Raw genomic sequence first — 17035 nt, 5'->3', positions numbered from 1 at the left:
GAGTGTGGTGTGCAGTATGTGAAAATTCTATTAACATTATATTGACTCAGCCCGTATGTTGTCTGGATGTGACTTCGTCTAAACAGAGAGCAACTTGTAAAAAGTGGAAGGATCTTGGAAGAAAATTTAACTGGAGAGCACTGTGTGATATGTACTTGTATTTTCACTGCTACACTGAAAATAATATGGGAGAAGGATTGTCATTTGCCTGTTATAGCCTGAAGCAAACCAGAAAAAAGATTGAATGATGTATATTCATGTTTTAACAAGAAAATTCATTGTACTTTTTGTTAAAAGTACTGTATGATTTACTCTTGACTTGAATTTTGTACTGGTTGCATGTTAGGTAAAGGAACTCCCTTATTAAATTAAGCCTTCTATATATATTCGAGTAAGACATTGCCGTATTTTGCAGGGCATGGGGATAGTTGAAGTCGGTGCAATGAGAAGTATGAATCTAAGTACACTGAGGGCAGTTATGAGTTCCCACATCAAGCGACACTCGTGTCCCCACTGTGGAAAAGGCTTTCATTCCCCGAAGGACCTGCGACGCCATATTATGACTCACACTGGGGAGAAGCCTTACCTCTGTCCGTACTGTGATCACAGGGCGAATCAGAAGAGTAACTTGAAATCTCATATGCTGTGTGTTCATGGTGTTCATCCATCCATTCATCCATCATCAAATCCTGTTGTGCCCCATGAGAATAATAAAGATGAAGTGTGAAATGTTTTGTGACACCAAGTGGCATAGTTATCTGCTTGAGGTAACAAATGCCAGTTAAATGAAGGGGTTGGGAGATCGATAAGAATGAAAGTACTGTACACACCAGTGGAGATTCGTACTAGTATATTTGAAGAATTTTGAGTTTTCATGAGAGTAAGACCTTGCCATATTTTTCAGGGCATGGATGTCCGTGAATTGGAAAGTTTGAGTGAGAGTAGACTGAGAGCCATCTTGGGTTCCCACAGCAAGAGACACTATTGTTCCCACTGTGGCAAGAGCTTTCAGTCCCCAAAGGACCTCAGAAGACACATACTCACTCACACTGGCGAAAAGCCCTACCCCTGTCCATACTGCAGTCACAGGGCAGCTCTAAAAGGAAATTTGAAAGTGCATGTTATCACAGTTCATGGAAAGGATTTTGACAGAGTAAAGGAGTTGGTTCAGGAAAAAGATACCAGGCATGGCAATAATCTGTTATAAGCATAACAAGAACGGAAACTTAAGTTATGAAGACATGGCAATAAATTTTCATTTTGTTTACTCAGATTACTACAGTATTTGGGCCTTCGAGAATGGGAGTGATAAGTTTTGAAGACATGGAAATAAAATTATCAGCATGTTTACTCATTACTGTATGGATCTTACTTTTTCGAACCATTGATTATTTTTCTTGGGAGTGAGGTGATGGTTAGTGAAGCACTGCAGAATCTTTACTAAATTGTGAGGAAAGTTGGGTGGTAGAGGTGGGTTAGTGACTGAGGGTGGGTGCGTTATCATTGCAGGGTGAAGCTGCTGTGCACCTAGTGGGTGTGAATCCCCGTCAGATGTTGGTTGTCCCCAGACGCCACCAGTGCACTCAGTGTACCCGTACCTTCACCAGCCTGCGTGACCTGGGCCGCCACTACCTTACCCACACAGGGGAGAAGCCCTTCCAGTGCCCTCATTGCCCACATCGTGCTAACAGGAAAGGCAATCTCAAGACCCACATCAGGGCTCTTCATCCTAATACCGTTATCTAGTCGCCAGTGAAAGTTTTAATTGCGAATTAATTGGGGAAAGTGTAGTGAAAGAACTGTGAATGTTTCATTAAGGGAAATGCTGCATTAGGGAGTAAAAGGCTGATGACCTTTACATTGTGTCCCAGGATAATGGGATATAGTTATAGAAAGGTAGAGTTCGACTTGTTATAGGAAGAGGAAGAAATTGAGTGCTAATGATGCATAACGTGTAGAAGTTGCTGAGGCAAAGATTTGCTGTTTTGCAGGCGGTGGGAGGTGCCGCGAGTGAAGGTCTCTTTGTTCAGTGTCCAGCTTGTGGGAAAAAGTGCTATGGTCGAAACCGCAAGCAGAACATGGTGCATCACATGGCCACTCACAGCCGGGATCGCCCTGTTACCTGCCCATACTGCCCCTACCGTGCAGCTTCTGAGTCCCAGCTGTACAGACATATCACTATGTTGCATCTCAACTACACAAATCTGTCTCTTGCACCACACACCCAAAATAGCTCATAGTTGTGTCCCTATAGGAGAAGCCTGTCCTGGACAAGTGATTCATGGGTTATAAATGGACATTAGCTTGCTGGTAATATTGAAGCTCGTGAAGCACCATTTAGACCTTGATATTAGTGACTTCAGGTTCAACATTTGATGATGAAAGATAAATGTACTATTGCAGTTGGACTCAGATTAGTGAATGTCTTCGCCTTCTTGCAGGCATCAGGAGAGGTGCCGACTGGGGTGAGGGTCATCACCCACAGTCAACATGGCCAGGGTGACCTGCATAGGGCCTTTGATGTTGCTGGGGCAACACCTATAGTGGGACTAGAATGCCCAGTGTGTGGCAAGCGGTTCCTGGGTCGTAATCGCCGGCAGAATCTTGAACATCACCTGGTGACTCACACAGGGGAACGGCGCTACCCTTGTCCTCTGTGTCCTCACCGTGCAGCCCATAAATGGCACCTGAAGACACATCTCCTACGACGTCATGCCCAACATCCGGCTCTTTCCCAGTTGACTGGAACAGCGTCACATCCATCTGACAACGTCCAAAGCCATGTTGAAGGCCATAGCCAGCAAGCACAAGTCTAACTTGAATGTATGTATGTCATAGGAATTATTTATGATTAGAAATCATCTTAGCTCACTGCAGAAGATGGAGGGTTCCTTAGTGAAAGATGCATGTTGTTATGTTGCAGGCTTGGCGAGTCCCCCCACTCAGCTGTGATGTGTGCGGCAAAATGTTCTCGGGACGCAACCGTCGACAAAATCTTCAGCAGCACCAGATGATCCATACAGGGGCTAAGCCTTTCTCTTGCCCGTACTGCTCACATTCTAGCAACAGGAAAGGGAATCTGGATATGCACATACTTCGAGTACATGGACAGCCTGACCGTACTCTTCAGTTATAACTGGATTGTTTTATTCTCTTGTCCAGTGCTTTTTGACGTTGAAGAGGAATATGGTTGTTAAGTGACATGCAAAAGTCCTTCAATACCATACTGATCTGAGAGTCTTGGAAAAAGTAAGAAAAGGGTGTTGCATGTTTTAACATGCTGGGAATGAAATTGTGGAAATTGAGACTGTGCCATTTTCCAGGGGGATGTTGGGAGTGCTGGTGACGTTATTCTCTGCCCTGTGTGTGGGAAAGCGTTCCACGGCCGCAGTCGGCGGTGGAAGTTGGATCGTCACATGCTACTTCACACTGGCGAGAAACCCTACCAGTGCCCCTACTGTTCACATCGAGCTAATCAAAAAAACAACTTGCGGATGCACATACGTGCTCGGCATGAGGATTGGCCCTCCCAACCAGGAACTGTTTAAGGATATTACATTTTTTGAGCTTTAGTTTGTCTTCTGTGGGAGTTGTTTCTGGTTGTGGCTTGGTTTTATATATATATATATATATATATATATATATATATATATATATATATATATATATATATACACATATATATATACATACACACACACACACACACACACACACACACACAGTATATATATTTTCATTTTTATTGTAAAACATTTATTATAGAGACAGTAGAGAAGTTTGTTTTGCAGAGGAAGTGTTGGGAAGCATCAACCTATGACAGACTTGGTACCAGCAGCTTTTCAGAGGCCATGTCCGGTGTGTCTGAGATATTTGGTTAGGTTTTTCATTTTTGGTCCAGCTGGTGAAGAAATGCTCCTGTCTTTAATTGACGAAAGCCATATGTACGTTCTGTCAGTACTGTATTTAATTAAGAAAAGAAGAAAACCACCTTGATACACGCACTTGTACTTACCGTGAAAATTGTAAACGAGTAAATATAATTGGTCTTCAGAAATATATATACAGTTTTATATATATATATATAAATCATCTGTTGAGGGTTGTTAGTCATGACTGAACTGGGTAACTTGGATTATGAGGAGTGGAGATGGTATTTGAAAACGTCATTTCTCGATGGAGCGTTTCACTTTCTCAATGCTTCTTTCAGAGATAGTAGAGAGGTTTAACAAATATTTGAACTGACACACTGGGAAATAATTTTATCATTTTTAGAAATTCATATCATCAGCAGATGTCATATGAATATCTGCTATATTTTTGCAGTTCATGGGCTTAGCTGCACAAAATAAAGAAGTCGTGCAAGAGGATGTTTGTTGGTGTGAAAGAAAGGGGCAGTTTCAGTGAGGGTGTTGTGTTTTGCAGGGAAAGACATCAACCTTCAGAGGGAGCACAGGCCTGGGTCATCATCCTCACACACTACCTCCACAACTGCCGCCATCACCAGCAAAACTATGTCCTGTATGTGGTAGAGCATTTGGAGGCAAGAATCGTCAATTCAACTTAGCAAGGCACATGCGTACCCATACAGGAGAGAAGCCTTATGCATGTCCCTTCTGCCCTCACCGAGCCACTCAGAAAGTTAATTTAAAAGGCCATGTAATAACTCGTCATGGTAGAGACAAGTGGAATGAATTGGTTGAAGGGAATGATGATTCTGCAGCTAGTGGCTGGATCAGTCAACATCCTGGTTTTGAAGATAGCACTTATGCTACCTGAAATCTGAAAAGCAATGACAGACTTTAATGGTCTGGAAGCTTTAATTAATGCCCTCGCTGCATCTTGTAACTTGAGATCCACAAGGCAACTAAGTTGGCATGTTGTGCTTTGCAGGAGTGTGGGAGGCAAGTTCATGGGGACGCCTTCCTTCAGTGCACGTTATGTGGGAAGGCTTTCCACGGAGATTACCGAAAGCGCAACTTGAAGCAGCACATGACCATTCACAGAGGTGAAAAACCTTTCCTCTGCCCCTATTGCCCTCATAAATCAAATCGTAAGAGTAACTTGAAAGTTCATATAACTGCTGTACACCTTAACACTATTGGAAGTGCTCACTGATGCAAGTTACTTTTTGTTATCTTAGTTATAATTGGGTGAAGAAGTGACATATTAAGTTTGGAGGAAAGTCTGACTGTACTGTATTATGAAAACTTAATGTACAAATGTATGTATTATTATACTGTTCTTGTATAAAGCATTTTTGTAATAAATATTGAATTTAGTTGTGATTTTTCCTGCCTCCCCTGAAGTTTGGCCAATCCCTTTTGATGGGAGAGAGAGAGAAAATAAGGCCATTCACATAGTGGTTAGGCAACAGTATGCAGACTATTCGTTGGAGATATACAATTGGATTAGTGATAAAGTTACAGAATATTGAAGAATAGTCATTGAAGAAAAATCTTGACAGTTTGGGTAAAACTGAGCCATATTAATGGATTGAGTTTCATTTGAGCAAAATATCTGAATACTATGTAATACTCCATGTACACCTTGAAGTGTCTTATTAATTTCACTGGAAAGAGTAGCATGCACAGAATGTTAAAGGTAGAATGTGAAAATAAAATTGCTGCACAGATCTGAACTGCCTTGTAAGATCAGATGTGACTTTGTTGGCCAGTCATGATAAAGCCAATTTACTTGAGGGTATGTACAGTACAGTATGTAGGAAGCCTGAAACTTGGTAAATCTGTCAATTGACAGCCTGGGCTTGGAACTTCAGCAGTTAATGCATAAGGCAATAAAGAATTACTTGATGGTTATGCTTGTACAGTAATTAATAGTCAGAGCATCTTAACTCTTCCAGTTCAGTGATGTATTATTTTATTCTTGGTGCCATAAGATTTTATTCACCTGACAAACTTTTTGAACTGCAAGGGTTAATTTATAGTCTTCATGAACTCTGTTTAACATAAGTCCTAAATTGCATAAAATAGCCTTACGTGCTTCCTAAAGTAAAAGAGCTTGGAGACAGCAGGATCATAACCAGTCAGGTGGTAAAACTAATCCGTGCTGCACTCAGTTGTGAAAGGTCTGACATGGGGGAGGGGGTGATGCTAGATAAATGAGACCATAAGTGGTGTAATATGGGATGTTGCTGACGTTTCTGGGAGTGATGCACCTTCTGTCTGAAAAAACCTTCATATGTGACTGGCTGAATGTGTTGCTGCAAGGGATACAGTAGCATAAATGAAGAAACACAAAAAATTGCCCGGCTGTTAGAGGAAAATATCAAATTTTAAATGGTTTGAGAGGATTCCCCCTGTGTGTGTGTGTGTGTGTGTGTGTGTGTATATATATATATATATATATAATCACACACACACACACACGCATACAAAGAGGCAGGTCTTTAACTTTTTAATACCCAATTGCTTCTGCCTTCTTTGAATGTGTTGAACATCTCCAAATATTGTATTGATCATTCAGTAGTTGTACATCTCTGAAAGCTCTTTCTTTCTTTCCACATTTGTTATAACTTCCATCTGTCCTGCTTATGCCTGCTGTTGTTATGAAGGGAGGGGGGGGGGGCAATTGCAACCCATACTTAGTTTACCACTCTGCCCCCAGGTTTTATCCATATATGCATATTGGAGGCACAGCACCTTTGTACTCAGTCCTATAATGGTACTGTCTTACAGAATTCTGAATACTACCCCCCCCCCCCTCAATCTTTCATTGTGGGGGAGGCCGAGGATGATATAGAGGGATGGAATGGAGAGGTAAACAAGGAAGGGGTATGTGAGCTAGGGGAGGGCAGTGAAATGGTGGGGGACAGGGTGGCATGGAGGCTATTTGTTTGTGGCCACCCCTTATGGGATTAAGGCATCTTGCAGTAGTTAGATAGATAGGTACTATAGATAGATCTCACATTGGCATTGTTCACTTTATTTCCTGTTTGTACATGACACCCATACCCATAAAACAATTGACTTCCACAAGCACCTTCATGTTAACTTCATAGTGGCCCTCCCCTCCCTCTCTCTCTTTCTCCCACTCTCCATTTTATTGAGCTTTTTTTTTTTTCTTACTGGAAGAATAAACTGATGCATTTACTTGACAGGTGTTCTCTAAAAAGTAAGAAAAACTTGCTTTAATAACTGTGTGAAACCTTCCTGTGGCTGTGAGTGAATGAGAAATGAACCACAGAATTTATAAAAAAGAAATGGGAATACTTCGATGAGGATCACAAGTTGGCTATACTTCCAGTAGTGCCAGTTAGTGTAGCTGTTATATTTTTATGGGAATTACAAATTGGCTATACTTCCCAGCAGTGCCAGTGGGTCCAGCTCAGTTTGAGTAAAGGAGAAGCAGAGATATGGAAAGTGTTTATTACAGCACCAGTTTGTTACAATAGATTTATACTTTTTTTTCTCATGCTGTGTTAATGTAATACATTATTTATTACCAGAGCTACGTTTCTAGCATTGTAAAAGAGTGCAACATTATTAAAAGGAAGACAGGCTGGTGGGATGGCTGATTGAACACAGGAGGTTGATGATGGTTGGATGATACATGGGAGGCAGATGAACAGCCCTCTTTAATGACAGACAAATATAGTACACTGTGGACAGATTGGAGGGTGAGATACACAGGATAGAACTTAAATTCTTTTTCCTGTGTATCTCACCCACCAAACTTGTCCACTTGTCACAGTGGAACAGCCACATAGTACCCTGTATTGACTGTGAGAAGTGTAATTACCTAGTGATCACTGTGGTTCACGTATAACATCTACTGGCATTCATATAATGCAAAGAAAGCTGATGAGTTCCAGGGTGTCACCCAGATCACTGCAGTAATATGATGTGGATCATCATCATGGGAGTAGGAGTTAAAGCCCCTCATGGATGTGTAAAATTATATATATATATTTTTTTAAAGTGAGAAGTGGCTGAGAGTTTTGGCTAAAGAATGAATGAATCTTAATACAGAATGCAGAGGGACAATATAGAAATGGGGAGGGGGGGATTCTCAGGAACTGCAGCTTTTGTCTATAGCTGGACACCTTAATATGTTAGGGGTGGCCGTTTGACTTTGAGTTAATGTATTTCGTGGCATATTACACTGGAGTGTGAAAGATACACCCTAATTCTGGAAGTGCAGTTCTGAGAATTCTGAGAAAAAAAGTATGTCTCGATCAAGACTACAGAAAGGTTGCTCGATATGAGTATTTTGCACTTAATGACACACCTTTCAGAATCTCTATTCTGTACTGTATATCTGTCTTTGGTTTCTTTATTTTTATATAACGAATGGTACAAGACAAGAAAACAACAAACCACCCCATCCTTTCAAAATGTTACTTCTTTCCATGACACCATCTTAACACTTTATGAAGTCCACCTTTCAGAATCTCTATTCAGTACTGTATATGTCTTTGATTTCTTTATTTTTATGTAAAAGAAGGGTAGAAAACAAGAAAAACAAACAACCCCTTCCTTACAAAAAGTTACTTCGTAACCAGACGTCCTCTTTACACTATATTTATGAAGTCCAAACTGTCCGATTCCTTTTGTACAATAATTTGGGACTTCATGTTCATTTCCATTAAAGTACAATAAATATGTATCAGTATATAGAGATAAGTATTATTTTTTGTGAAATGAGCTGAAAACAACAAAACTCAATAAAACCCATTATTTCATTCATTTAAGAAAATATATAGGCCATTAATTGCAGGAATACACTTTATCTACATATCAGATGCATGAATGTTTTCCAGTGCTTGCATACACTGTATATTACAGTCACAGACAACACAAACAGATTGTCAAAAATCGGTTACAATGAATGTTTACAGCATTTTATTTACCCTAAATAAAAGTACCCCATACTAGTCAGATTCGTACCCCACACCTCCTGGGTTATGGTATTTTCCCATAGGCCTATTTGATCTTGACTCGGTGTGATGTGAGACTACTGTAACTTGCTCTTGGTGTCTCATTGCCTACACACAACACATATCCTAAACTGAAAAGATATCCTTAAACCAATTGAAGTACGACACGAGTCTTTTCTGCTCAGCAAACATGCTCCTAAACACGACTGCTGACATCACTAATGATGCACTCTCCCAAACCTCTAAATACCCCTGCAAAAATAATAATAATCATAAATTTAGCACTTGTACATACACACTAAACAAAAAGCAAATTACAGTAAAAAATTTTACGACTGACATTCAGTATTGCAAGGTTGTTGAGGAAGGTATATAGCTGTCTCTACCCTCTTCACAATAACACTCCCTCACTGACAGTGCCGTTTGCCTCGCAGCGTCAGGAATTAATAAAGCATTCTTAACTATTCATGTTTTAATTAATAATTCAGCAGTCATGCTAGCCAACATCTTCAGTATAATTTCCTTGCTAGTTAGTAAGTGGATAGCAAGTGAAGTGATCATTATTGCCTTTATGAAGGTTAGCAGGAAGTTCACCAGTAATCATATTAGCCTGGTAGAGTAGGATGTATGCATAATGCTAAATTGCTAAACTGCTATACCATTAAACCCCTAGACCATCACATAGCCAGTTGTAAACAAACCCTGAGTATTCTATATTTGTACTTGGGTATTTCTAATCAGGTGAAGGCACTGACAAGGAAGTGATTATTGCAGTTCAGGGAGGGGTAGGGGATAAGTGAATGAGTGGAGACAATATTGGATTTTAATCTGGGAGAGAGAGGGAGTACGGTATTAAAATGTTAGAGAGAGTTGGGGAGGGGGGGGAATAGCTCAAAAGTAAGTATGGAGTAGAAGGGGGATTGGGTGGAGGGAAAGAACTCGTGTGTTGTCAGTAATCCTGGGTTTAGGGTGGGGTTGGATAGGTGTGGTAAAGGGTGTGAGGGCTTCAGGGAGAGATGGATGCGGGGGAGGTATAGGGTGGTCGTTTAACACTGGTGCAAATTGTAAGATGAGGGAACAGCAATATTCAAGAGTTTTTAAATACAACTAACTTTAGTGCAGTAAATATCAATAGGTTTTGTGATTGCTGTAGTGATTTGCTTACAACTTAGGATGAGAAAAATTTGGCTCTTGCAATATGTGACGAATTTAAATGTTGATGTTAATACAGTAATCCCTCAATTATCCAACGTAATAGAGCTAAAGGCATGTCCGGATAATGAACAGTATCCCCTTACTATACCCAGACCCTACCTATACCCAACCTCAACCTATACCTGACCTACTTGTACAGTACCTCTGCTTACTTTGGCAGTGTTTTCAGGTCATTCAGGTATGTTTAGACATCGAAACACATACTGTATAGGAATATCCAAAGTAAATGCTGATAATCAAGAAAACCATGCAAAAAAAGAAAAAAATTGAAAACCAAAAAAACACCCTACCTATACACGACTGTACGTACAGTACCCCTCCTAATTTTGGTACTGTTTTTAGGTTAGTCAGCTATATTTAGATATCAAAATACATATAAGAATAGAAAACTATGAAAAAAAAGCTATGAAAACTATGAAAAAAAAAAAAATACTGAAAATCATAAAAGTTTATTTAATTTCCATTTGGGACACGTTTTTATTAATAATTCAGCAGTCATATCTAGCCAACATCTTCAGTATAATTTCCTTGCTAGTTAGTAAGTGGATAGCAAGTGAAATGATCATTATTGCCTTTATGAAGGTTAGCAGGGAGTTCACCAGTAATCGCATTATATATATACTGTATATATATATATATATATATATATATATATATATATATATATATATATATACTATTGATAATATAGAAAATAATTTGGTTTTACCCCAGGTATCCCCGAAAGGCTAAGGCGTTGCCCCCGGGTAGAGGATTTTGGATTGGAGAGTGTAGTATTTTATGACCGGATGCCCTTCCTGATTTCTACCAATGACCCTTGGGTGGATTCGATCCTCCGACCCTTCGGTCACAGCGGAGCACTCTAACCCACTGAGCCACGGCTGCTTTAAAACACACACACACACACACACACACACACACACACACACACACACACACACACACACACACAGTGGTAACGCTCTCGCTTGCCAACTGGTTGACGGGAGTTCGTGCCTCGCTCAGGTTGCGAAAAAGTTTCACTGACTAAGTGGGTGGTTACTGTCCCCCTCGAGCAAGGGGACGGGTGTGTGCGTGTATGAAGGTCACAGCCTTGCCCTTAGATCGGACTATATGAGCTCTCAGCTCCCTTCTGGGAGGGTAAAAGCTGACGATCACGACCATCAAGTGATCCTGACCGACCCATTGAATTACACACACACACACACACACACACACACACACACACTATAAATGTATGTAATATGCACCCACCACAAACTGACTTAGGACCTACACACACAGAATTGCTGTGGGAGTGTTGTCTGTCTTTGCTTTGTGTTTCTACCTGTACCAAGTGAATTTTTTGGGCAAGAAGTAACTGGCAGCTCCTCTGGTGTTGGCGGGAGGTGGTGAAACACTTGTTGCATACATGAGATCCATGAATTCTGAATAAAATATCTTGCTGTTTTGAGTTAACCGGTCTGGGTAGTGGGGGGGGTGAGTTCTCCACTTGGTGAAATTTAGCTCTCTTTTCTCCTGATATTGGCTGCGCATCATTCTTACCAATAACTGTATGCAATACTGTAGATTGACGAGTGGTGCATACTGTAAGAGAAAAGTTCAGGACATTTAAAATCATTATACTGTTTAAGAATTAAAAACATACCTTGTGAATGACTAAATCTTGTAAGGTGATGGCAGTATTTCAAAGCATATCACTTACATTACTGGTCCACAGCCCCCTTTAGCTCCTCCATAAATCCCTTGTAATAACTCTCAGACAGCTGAGAAATTGCTTTGGTTATGGATATTACCAAAAGCCTTTTTCCTTTAGTTGAGAATGAAAGTGCATGAGATAATGGTATTGTTGTAAGCCATGAGGCATCAGACCTATCCTTGGTGGCAGCTACACCAGAAGTTTAATATGAAAGCTTTTCATTGTTAATACATTTGCATTAGACTGAACAAACTCTTCCATTTTCTCTTGAACGTGACTACATTGTGTTTAGATAGACAATAGGAAATATCGATTATGCAGTTCCAGAATGTGCAGATACTGTATTGCAAGTTCACTGTATTTTAAAACTGTTGTTTGTAAATAATGCAAGAAACAGGATGGCAATGAGGCTTGTTTGTAAATAATGCAAGAAACAGGATGGCAATGAGGCTTGTTTGTAAATAATGCAAGAAACAGGATGGCAATGAGGCAGTGAACAACACTTATATTCATGGTAATTGTTAATGTTGTAAATTATTGTTTTCAACACTGTATAAAAGGGGTAGAGTTGCGAGAGGTTGACCGAAAAAGATTTGGGATGAGGTCATTGAGTGTGGCCTCCGGGATAAGGGTCTGAATAGGGAGGCTGCCAGAGATGGAGCAACATAGAGAGCTGCCATTAGGTGACCAAGACCGACGCATGCAAGCATGTTGGAGCCTTTAAAAACAAAACAAAATCATATCCTTTCCCTCAACAGTTTCTGCAAAATTTCTAATTTCTGCATAATGTGAGCATTATATGTAGTTATTTCTGTGTATTGCATTGATTTTGAATTTTTGCTGTCCATCCACACATTGATATGGGACCAACTAGTGTAACCTGGCATGGCTTGGAGGCAGAAGTAAGCCCACTGCTTACTCAAAGCATGGCACCATAGCAATAAATTCAAAGTCCATACATTCAAATTCCACATATGCAGTATATACAGTATTAGGTATGGAGGACTGAGATTTAAAATTTTTGTGTTATAATGATTGACACAGTTTGATTGTTGGCTCAAAACTACCTTGCATTATCATAGTGACAATAAAAATGTATGAAATTGTTTATGAAAAGCAGTTTTTTGTTGGTAGAACAGTTCTGAGTTGTATTTGATACTTGTAGCTACAAAGTTATCTTTTGCACAATTTACAGTCATTGGAAGCAGTCTGATTTGGCAATACCTCCTGTACAGGTTTTTGTACCTCATAATTATTATTCCACTTCTTCTCCCCCCCCCCCCCCCTTCGGCTGGTACTTGAGACAGATGGGAGGGTAGGAGGTGTGGTATACCCTTTGAGATTCCGACAACTCAGCTGTGCATCATATGAAATTTAACCTCAGAGATTCAGGTGATGCGTCATATTAAAATGAATTTTCAATATATTTGTCATAAATTGTGTCGATGCAGTACAGCATAAGAAAGAAACTAGAGCGTGACGTAATGAGGTACATGCTCTATATGTTCCATAGTTTTTCATGGTGCAAAAAAGATTGATATATATATTACTTTATTTTTGGCAAGTATTTTTCGACGACAAAGTATTATTATTATTATTTATTATTATTATTATTATTATTTACCCCCCCTTCTCCCCCCCTTTTTATATATATATATATATATATATATATATATATAAAACATACTACAATAAAGTACTGTACTGCAGTTCAGCTTGAAAATAACACCAGAATCAACATCCTGTCATGGAAAGTAAATTTACACAAACTGGTCAAATAAAAATATTGCTAAGCAAGAACATGGCTGAGAGTCATAAAAAGTTTTGCATCTTTTTTTCTTTTGCCTTACTACGCAATAACTGGGATAAATAGCCATAAACTGTATATCACTCGAAAGGCAGTTTATCGTAGTTTTGCACGGTGCAATCCATCCATCTATAATCCAATCCTATGTTTCCCCATAAGGAGCGTAGGAGCCTGGGGTTAGGCAAGTTGGTCCTGACATTTAAGATGAGAGTGACCAGTCTCACTCAGCCCTGAGTGGCATTACCTGAGCAGTAAACCCCAACCATCCCTTGGATATAAACCTTCACCAGCTCAATCCGATTGGAGTGCCATAATTACTCACAAAATTACCAGGTCCCAAAATCTGGTGCTATGGTAACCACCCAGCGTAGTAAATGGTTTCCTGGTGTACAGGAAACCATTCAGCTTGTCACTCAATGTATAGTCACCCACAGGCAGAAGGAAGAGGAAAGAATGAAGGAAGGAAAGACAGAAGAGGGAGTGTACAGTCACTCGTGGGCAGAAGGACGAGGAAAGAATGAAGGAAAGAAAGACAGAAGAGGATGGAAGGAAAGAAGGATGAAGGAGAGGAAAGGGCAGACACCCGAGAGCAGCACTACATCAAGTGAGTGGATGGCGTGTGCTCCCACCTAATACAGTATATATATATATATATATATATATATATATATTAGTGGTAGGTGGTGGCGACCATCATCCACTCACTTGATGTAGTGCTGCCTACTTCTTTCTTAGCCTCTTTTTCTGTGCCTGCCCTCCTCTCTTCCTATTTCTCCCATCTTTCCTGTCACTACTTATTGCTTTTCTTTCTGTTACAGGTGGCTTTACATTGAGTGACAAGCCAAATGGTTTCCTGTAAGCCAAGAAACCATTTACAACGCTGGGTGGTAACCATATAACCAAACCATACGTGCTTCCTACGTGTCAATTGGGTTGGTGGAGGGTTAGTGCCCCTCCCTGTAAAACAAATAACTCAAGTCAAATGGCCACCCCGTACGGGACTATGGCGTCTGGCAATAGTTATATAGATAGATAGATATATATACATACAGTATGTAAATATAAATCTTAATTACCTTAATTTTGCCAAATATTTTTCTGTGGCTAAATATAAATTTGGTTAGCCAGCTTGTCATTTTGTTTTTTCTAATTTTTATTTTTTCTGTTTTTGAACATACTGTGATAAAGTATAACTACTCAGCTTTAAAAGGACACCAAAATCAGCATCGTATCATGAAAAGTAAATTTATGCTGACCGATCAAGGAAAAATATCGCAATGAGAAAACGCGGACAGCGTGAAAGCGAGTGAAAATGAGACATAATTTGACTTGGGTCGAAACCTCATAGGGTTAAACTTCTTGCAGATGATGATTTAGTTTGTTGTAGGAGAGAGAGCTGAAAAGGTTGATTGTATTTGAACACTGGGAGTAGGATGCTTTCCTGTGCTAAGTAGTCCCACAAAGTACCTCCGTAATCATTTTGGGCTTGAGTTCTTCAGTATTTCTGAATTTTTGCCTATTTGATACTAAAGATTGCAGTAATGTAGTACAGTATAAACATTGCAAGTCTTCCAGTGTATGAAGACTGCAGTACTCTGTGAAAATGTTTCAACAAAGTTTTTTGAATGTAGAAAACACTCCAAAATATTGTATTTGTAAATTGATAGTACATTTTATGACAAGTGAAATATCTTACCCATCATTAATGATAACTTTTTTTGTTGCCGTCATCTCTCGACCATAGAAAACTTAGGTAAAATAATTAAGTTGTACCTTTTTGTAGATTTTCTTGAGCAGTTTGATTTTGCTCTCAGTCAGAACAAAAGATGTTGTTGTTCTTTTGCATAACATTATTGATTATGAAATGAAGTGAGTTTGGGTACTTAGTCGTGGGGAGAAATTGTCTGAAGCCGATACTTGTGTTGCAGGTAGGTCGGATGTCCCCAGGCAGGACAAGTGGCCTTACCTGTCAGGTCTGTGGTAAGGTGTTCAGCGGCAAGAACCAACGGCAGCTTCTTCGCCGACACTCACTCATCCACACTGGCGAGAAGCCACATGCCTGCCCTAATTGCCCTTATCGTACTAACCAAAAATGCAACTTGAATATGCACATTGCTACTGTCCATCGTGCAACTTCATTTCTACGCTCGACCCTTCCTCACTTGTCATTACCCCAGTCCTCAAGCTCTCACAGTTTTGCATCGGCAGCAGCAACTTCCGTTAATTGTAGCAATATAGATGATCGCTGATTTGGCTTCTTCTCTTTGTGTCCTTGTTAAAGTACTTGTATTAGAGTGCAGTACAGTATGAACTTCTTGTTTCTACTGATTTTTGACAGGTCACTGTCAGTATTATATATTGTTGTTGTTCATGGGTCTACTGTTAGTAACTTATTAAGTTTTGTCATCCAGGATTTATAACTTAGTGAAGGAAACACTAAGTGGGGCTGTTGTGTTGCAGGGAGTGAGGGTAGGCGTGGTTGGCACAGGCGGGTGTGAGGGGCTAGAGGGGCGTGGGCTCACCTGCCATGTGTGTGGCAAAACATTCTTCAGCCGCAATCGTCGACAAGACCTACAGCGCCACATCCTTTCCCATACTGGAGAACGGCCATTTCCATGTCCATTTTGTCCATATCGAGCAACCCTAAAGGGTAACTTGAAGAAGCATGTACATGGTCTTCATTCCTATCTGTGTACCTCTCTGGAAAAGATTGCTGTCTCTGAAACTGCAAATACTCTCACCTCTCCTGTACAAAGTCGAGGACAAGGTGCTTCATATTCTTCAAGTTAATGGCTTTACAGGCCTTTTAATCTTAGTACTCAAGGCCTGCTATAGCATATCAGTAAGATATAGCTGCCAAGGAAGCAGTCCAGTGTGATGGGAAGGTTCAATTCCTGTTGAGAATATGGAGGCTGACGTGCGGTGTTATTGTTTCAGGGGCGAGCGGCATCCTGGCAGTCTGCGCTGGTGGGTCTCCACCCACAAATGCCAACCCCCACCTCTCCATCTGTTGGTGTTGGTGTTGAGTGCATAACATGTGGCAAGAGCTTCTTCGGCTTCAACCGCAAGTTCCTGTTGAAACGACACATGATAACTCACACAGGGGAAAAACCATTCCATTGTCCACACTGCCCACACAGAGCAAATTTAAAGCAGAATTTAGAAGTGCATATTAAAAGAAAGCACAAGGACCAGATGCACGCAGGGGAAATGCCTTCGCAGGCAGAAGCTCTTTGAAGCATTACTCTTTTATAGTACGATATGTTGCATATCCCTCTGTGGACAGCAGATGGCATATAATGGTGTTGAGAGGAGTTGGAACTAAGTGTGGAGATGACTGGTTAAGTGTGCCCTGTATTGCAGGCAGGTGGAGGAACGACGTACGAGCATGTGGGAGCGGTCCTTGAGTCTGGCA

The 17035-nt window shown here is 40.3% G+C and overlaps 1 protein-coding gene across 13 annotated transcripts in view; it reads left to right on the top strand.

The window, feature by feature from the left end:
• LOC145400266 (uncharacterized) overlaps positions 1-17035 on the top strand; it is a 133392-nt gene that overhangs the window by 68509 nt on the left and 47848 nt on the right. The window contains exon 5 of one of the 13 annotated variants that reach the window (XM_080272815.1): positions 4327-5281. The exons of 10 other annotated variants lie outside the window; for them this stretch is intronic. In XM_080272815.1, the coding sequence (XP_080128941.1) occupies positions 4327-4407 (81 nt within the window). In that variant the 3' untranslated portion in view covers positions 4408-5281. Of the gene's footprint in view, positions 1-2441; positions 3255-3323; positions 3602-4326; positions 5282-17035 lie in introns of those variants that run through there. 2 more of the 13 variants (XM_080272814.1, XM_080272807.1) reach the window with 2 other exon arrangements.

Source organism: Coenobita brevimanus, chromosome 51, assembly GCF_032717465.1.
Source record: "Coenobita brevimanus isolate Jiangsu-jjx chromosome 51, ASM3271746v2, whole genome shotgun sequence".
NCBI classification, from domain to species: domain Eukaryota; kingdom Metazoa; phylum Arthropoda; class Malacostraca; order Decapoda; family Coenobitidae; genus Coenobita; species Coenobita brevimanus.
Note: the sequence above shows the minus strand (reverse complement) of the source record. Positions and strands in the feature narration are given on the sequence as shown.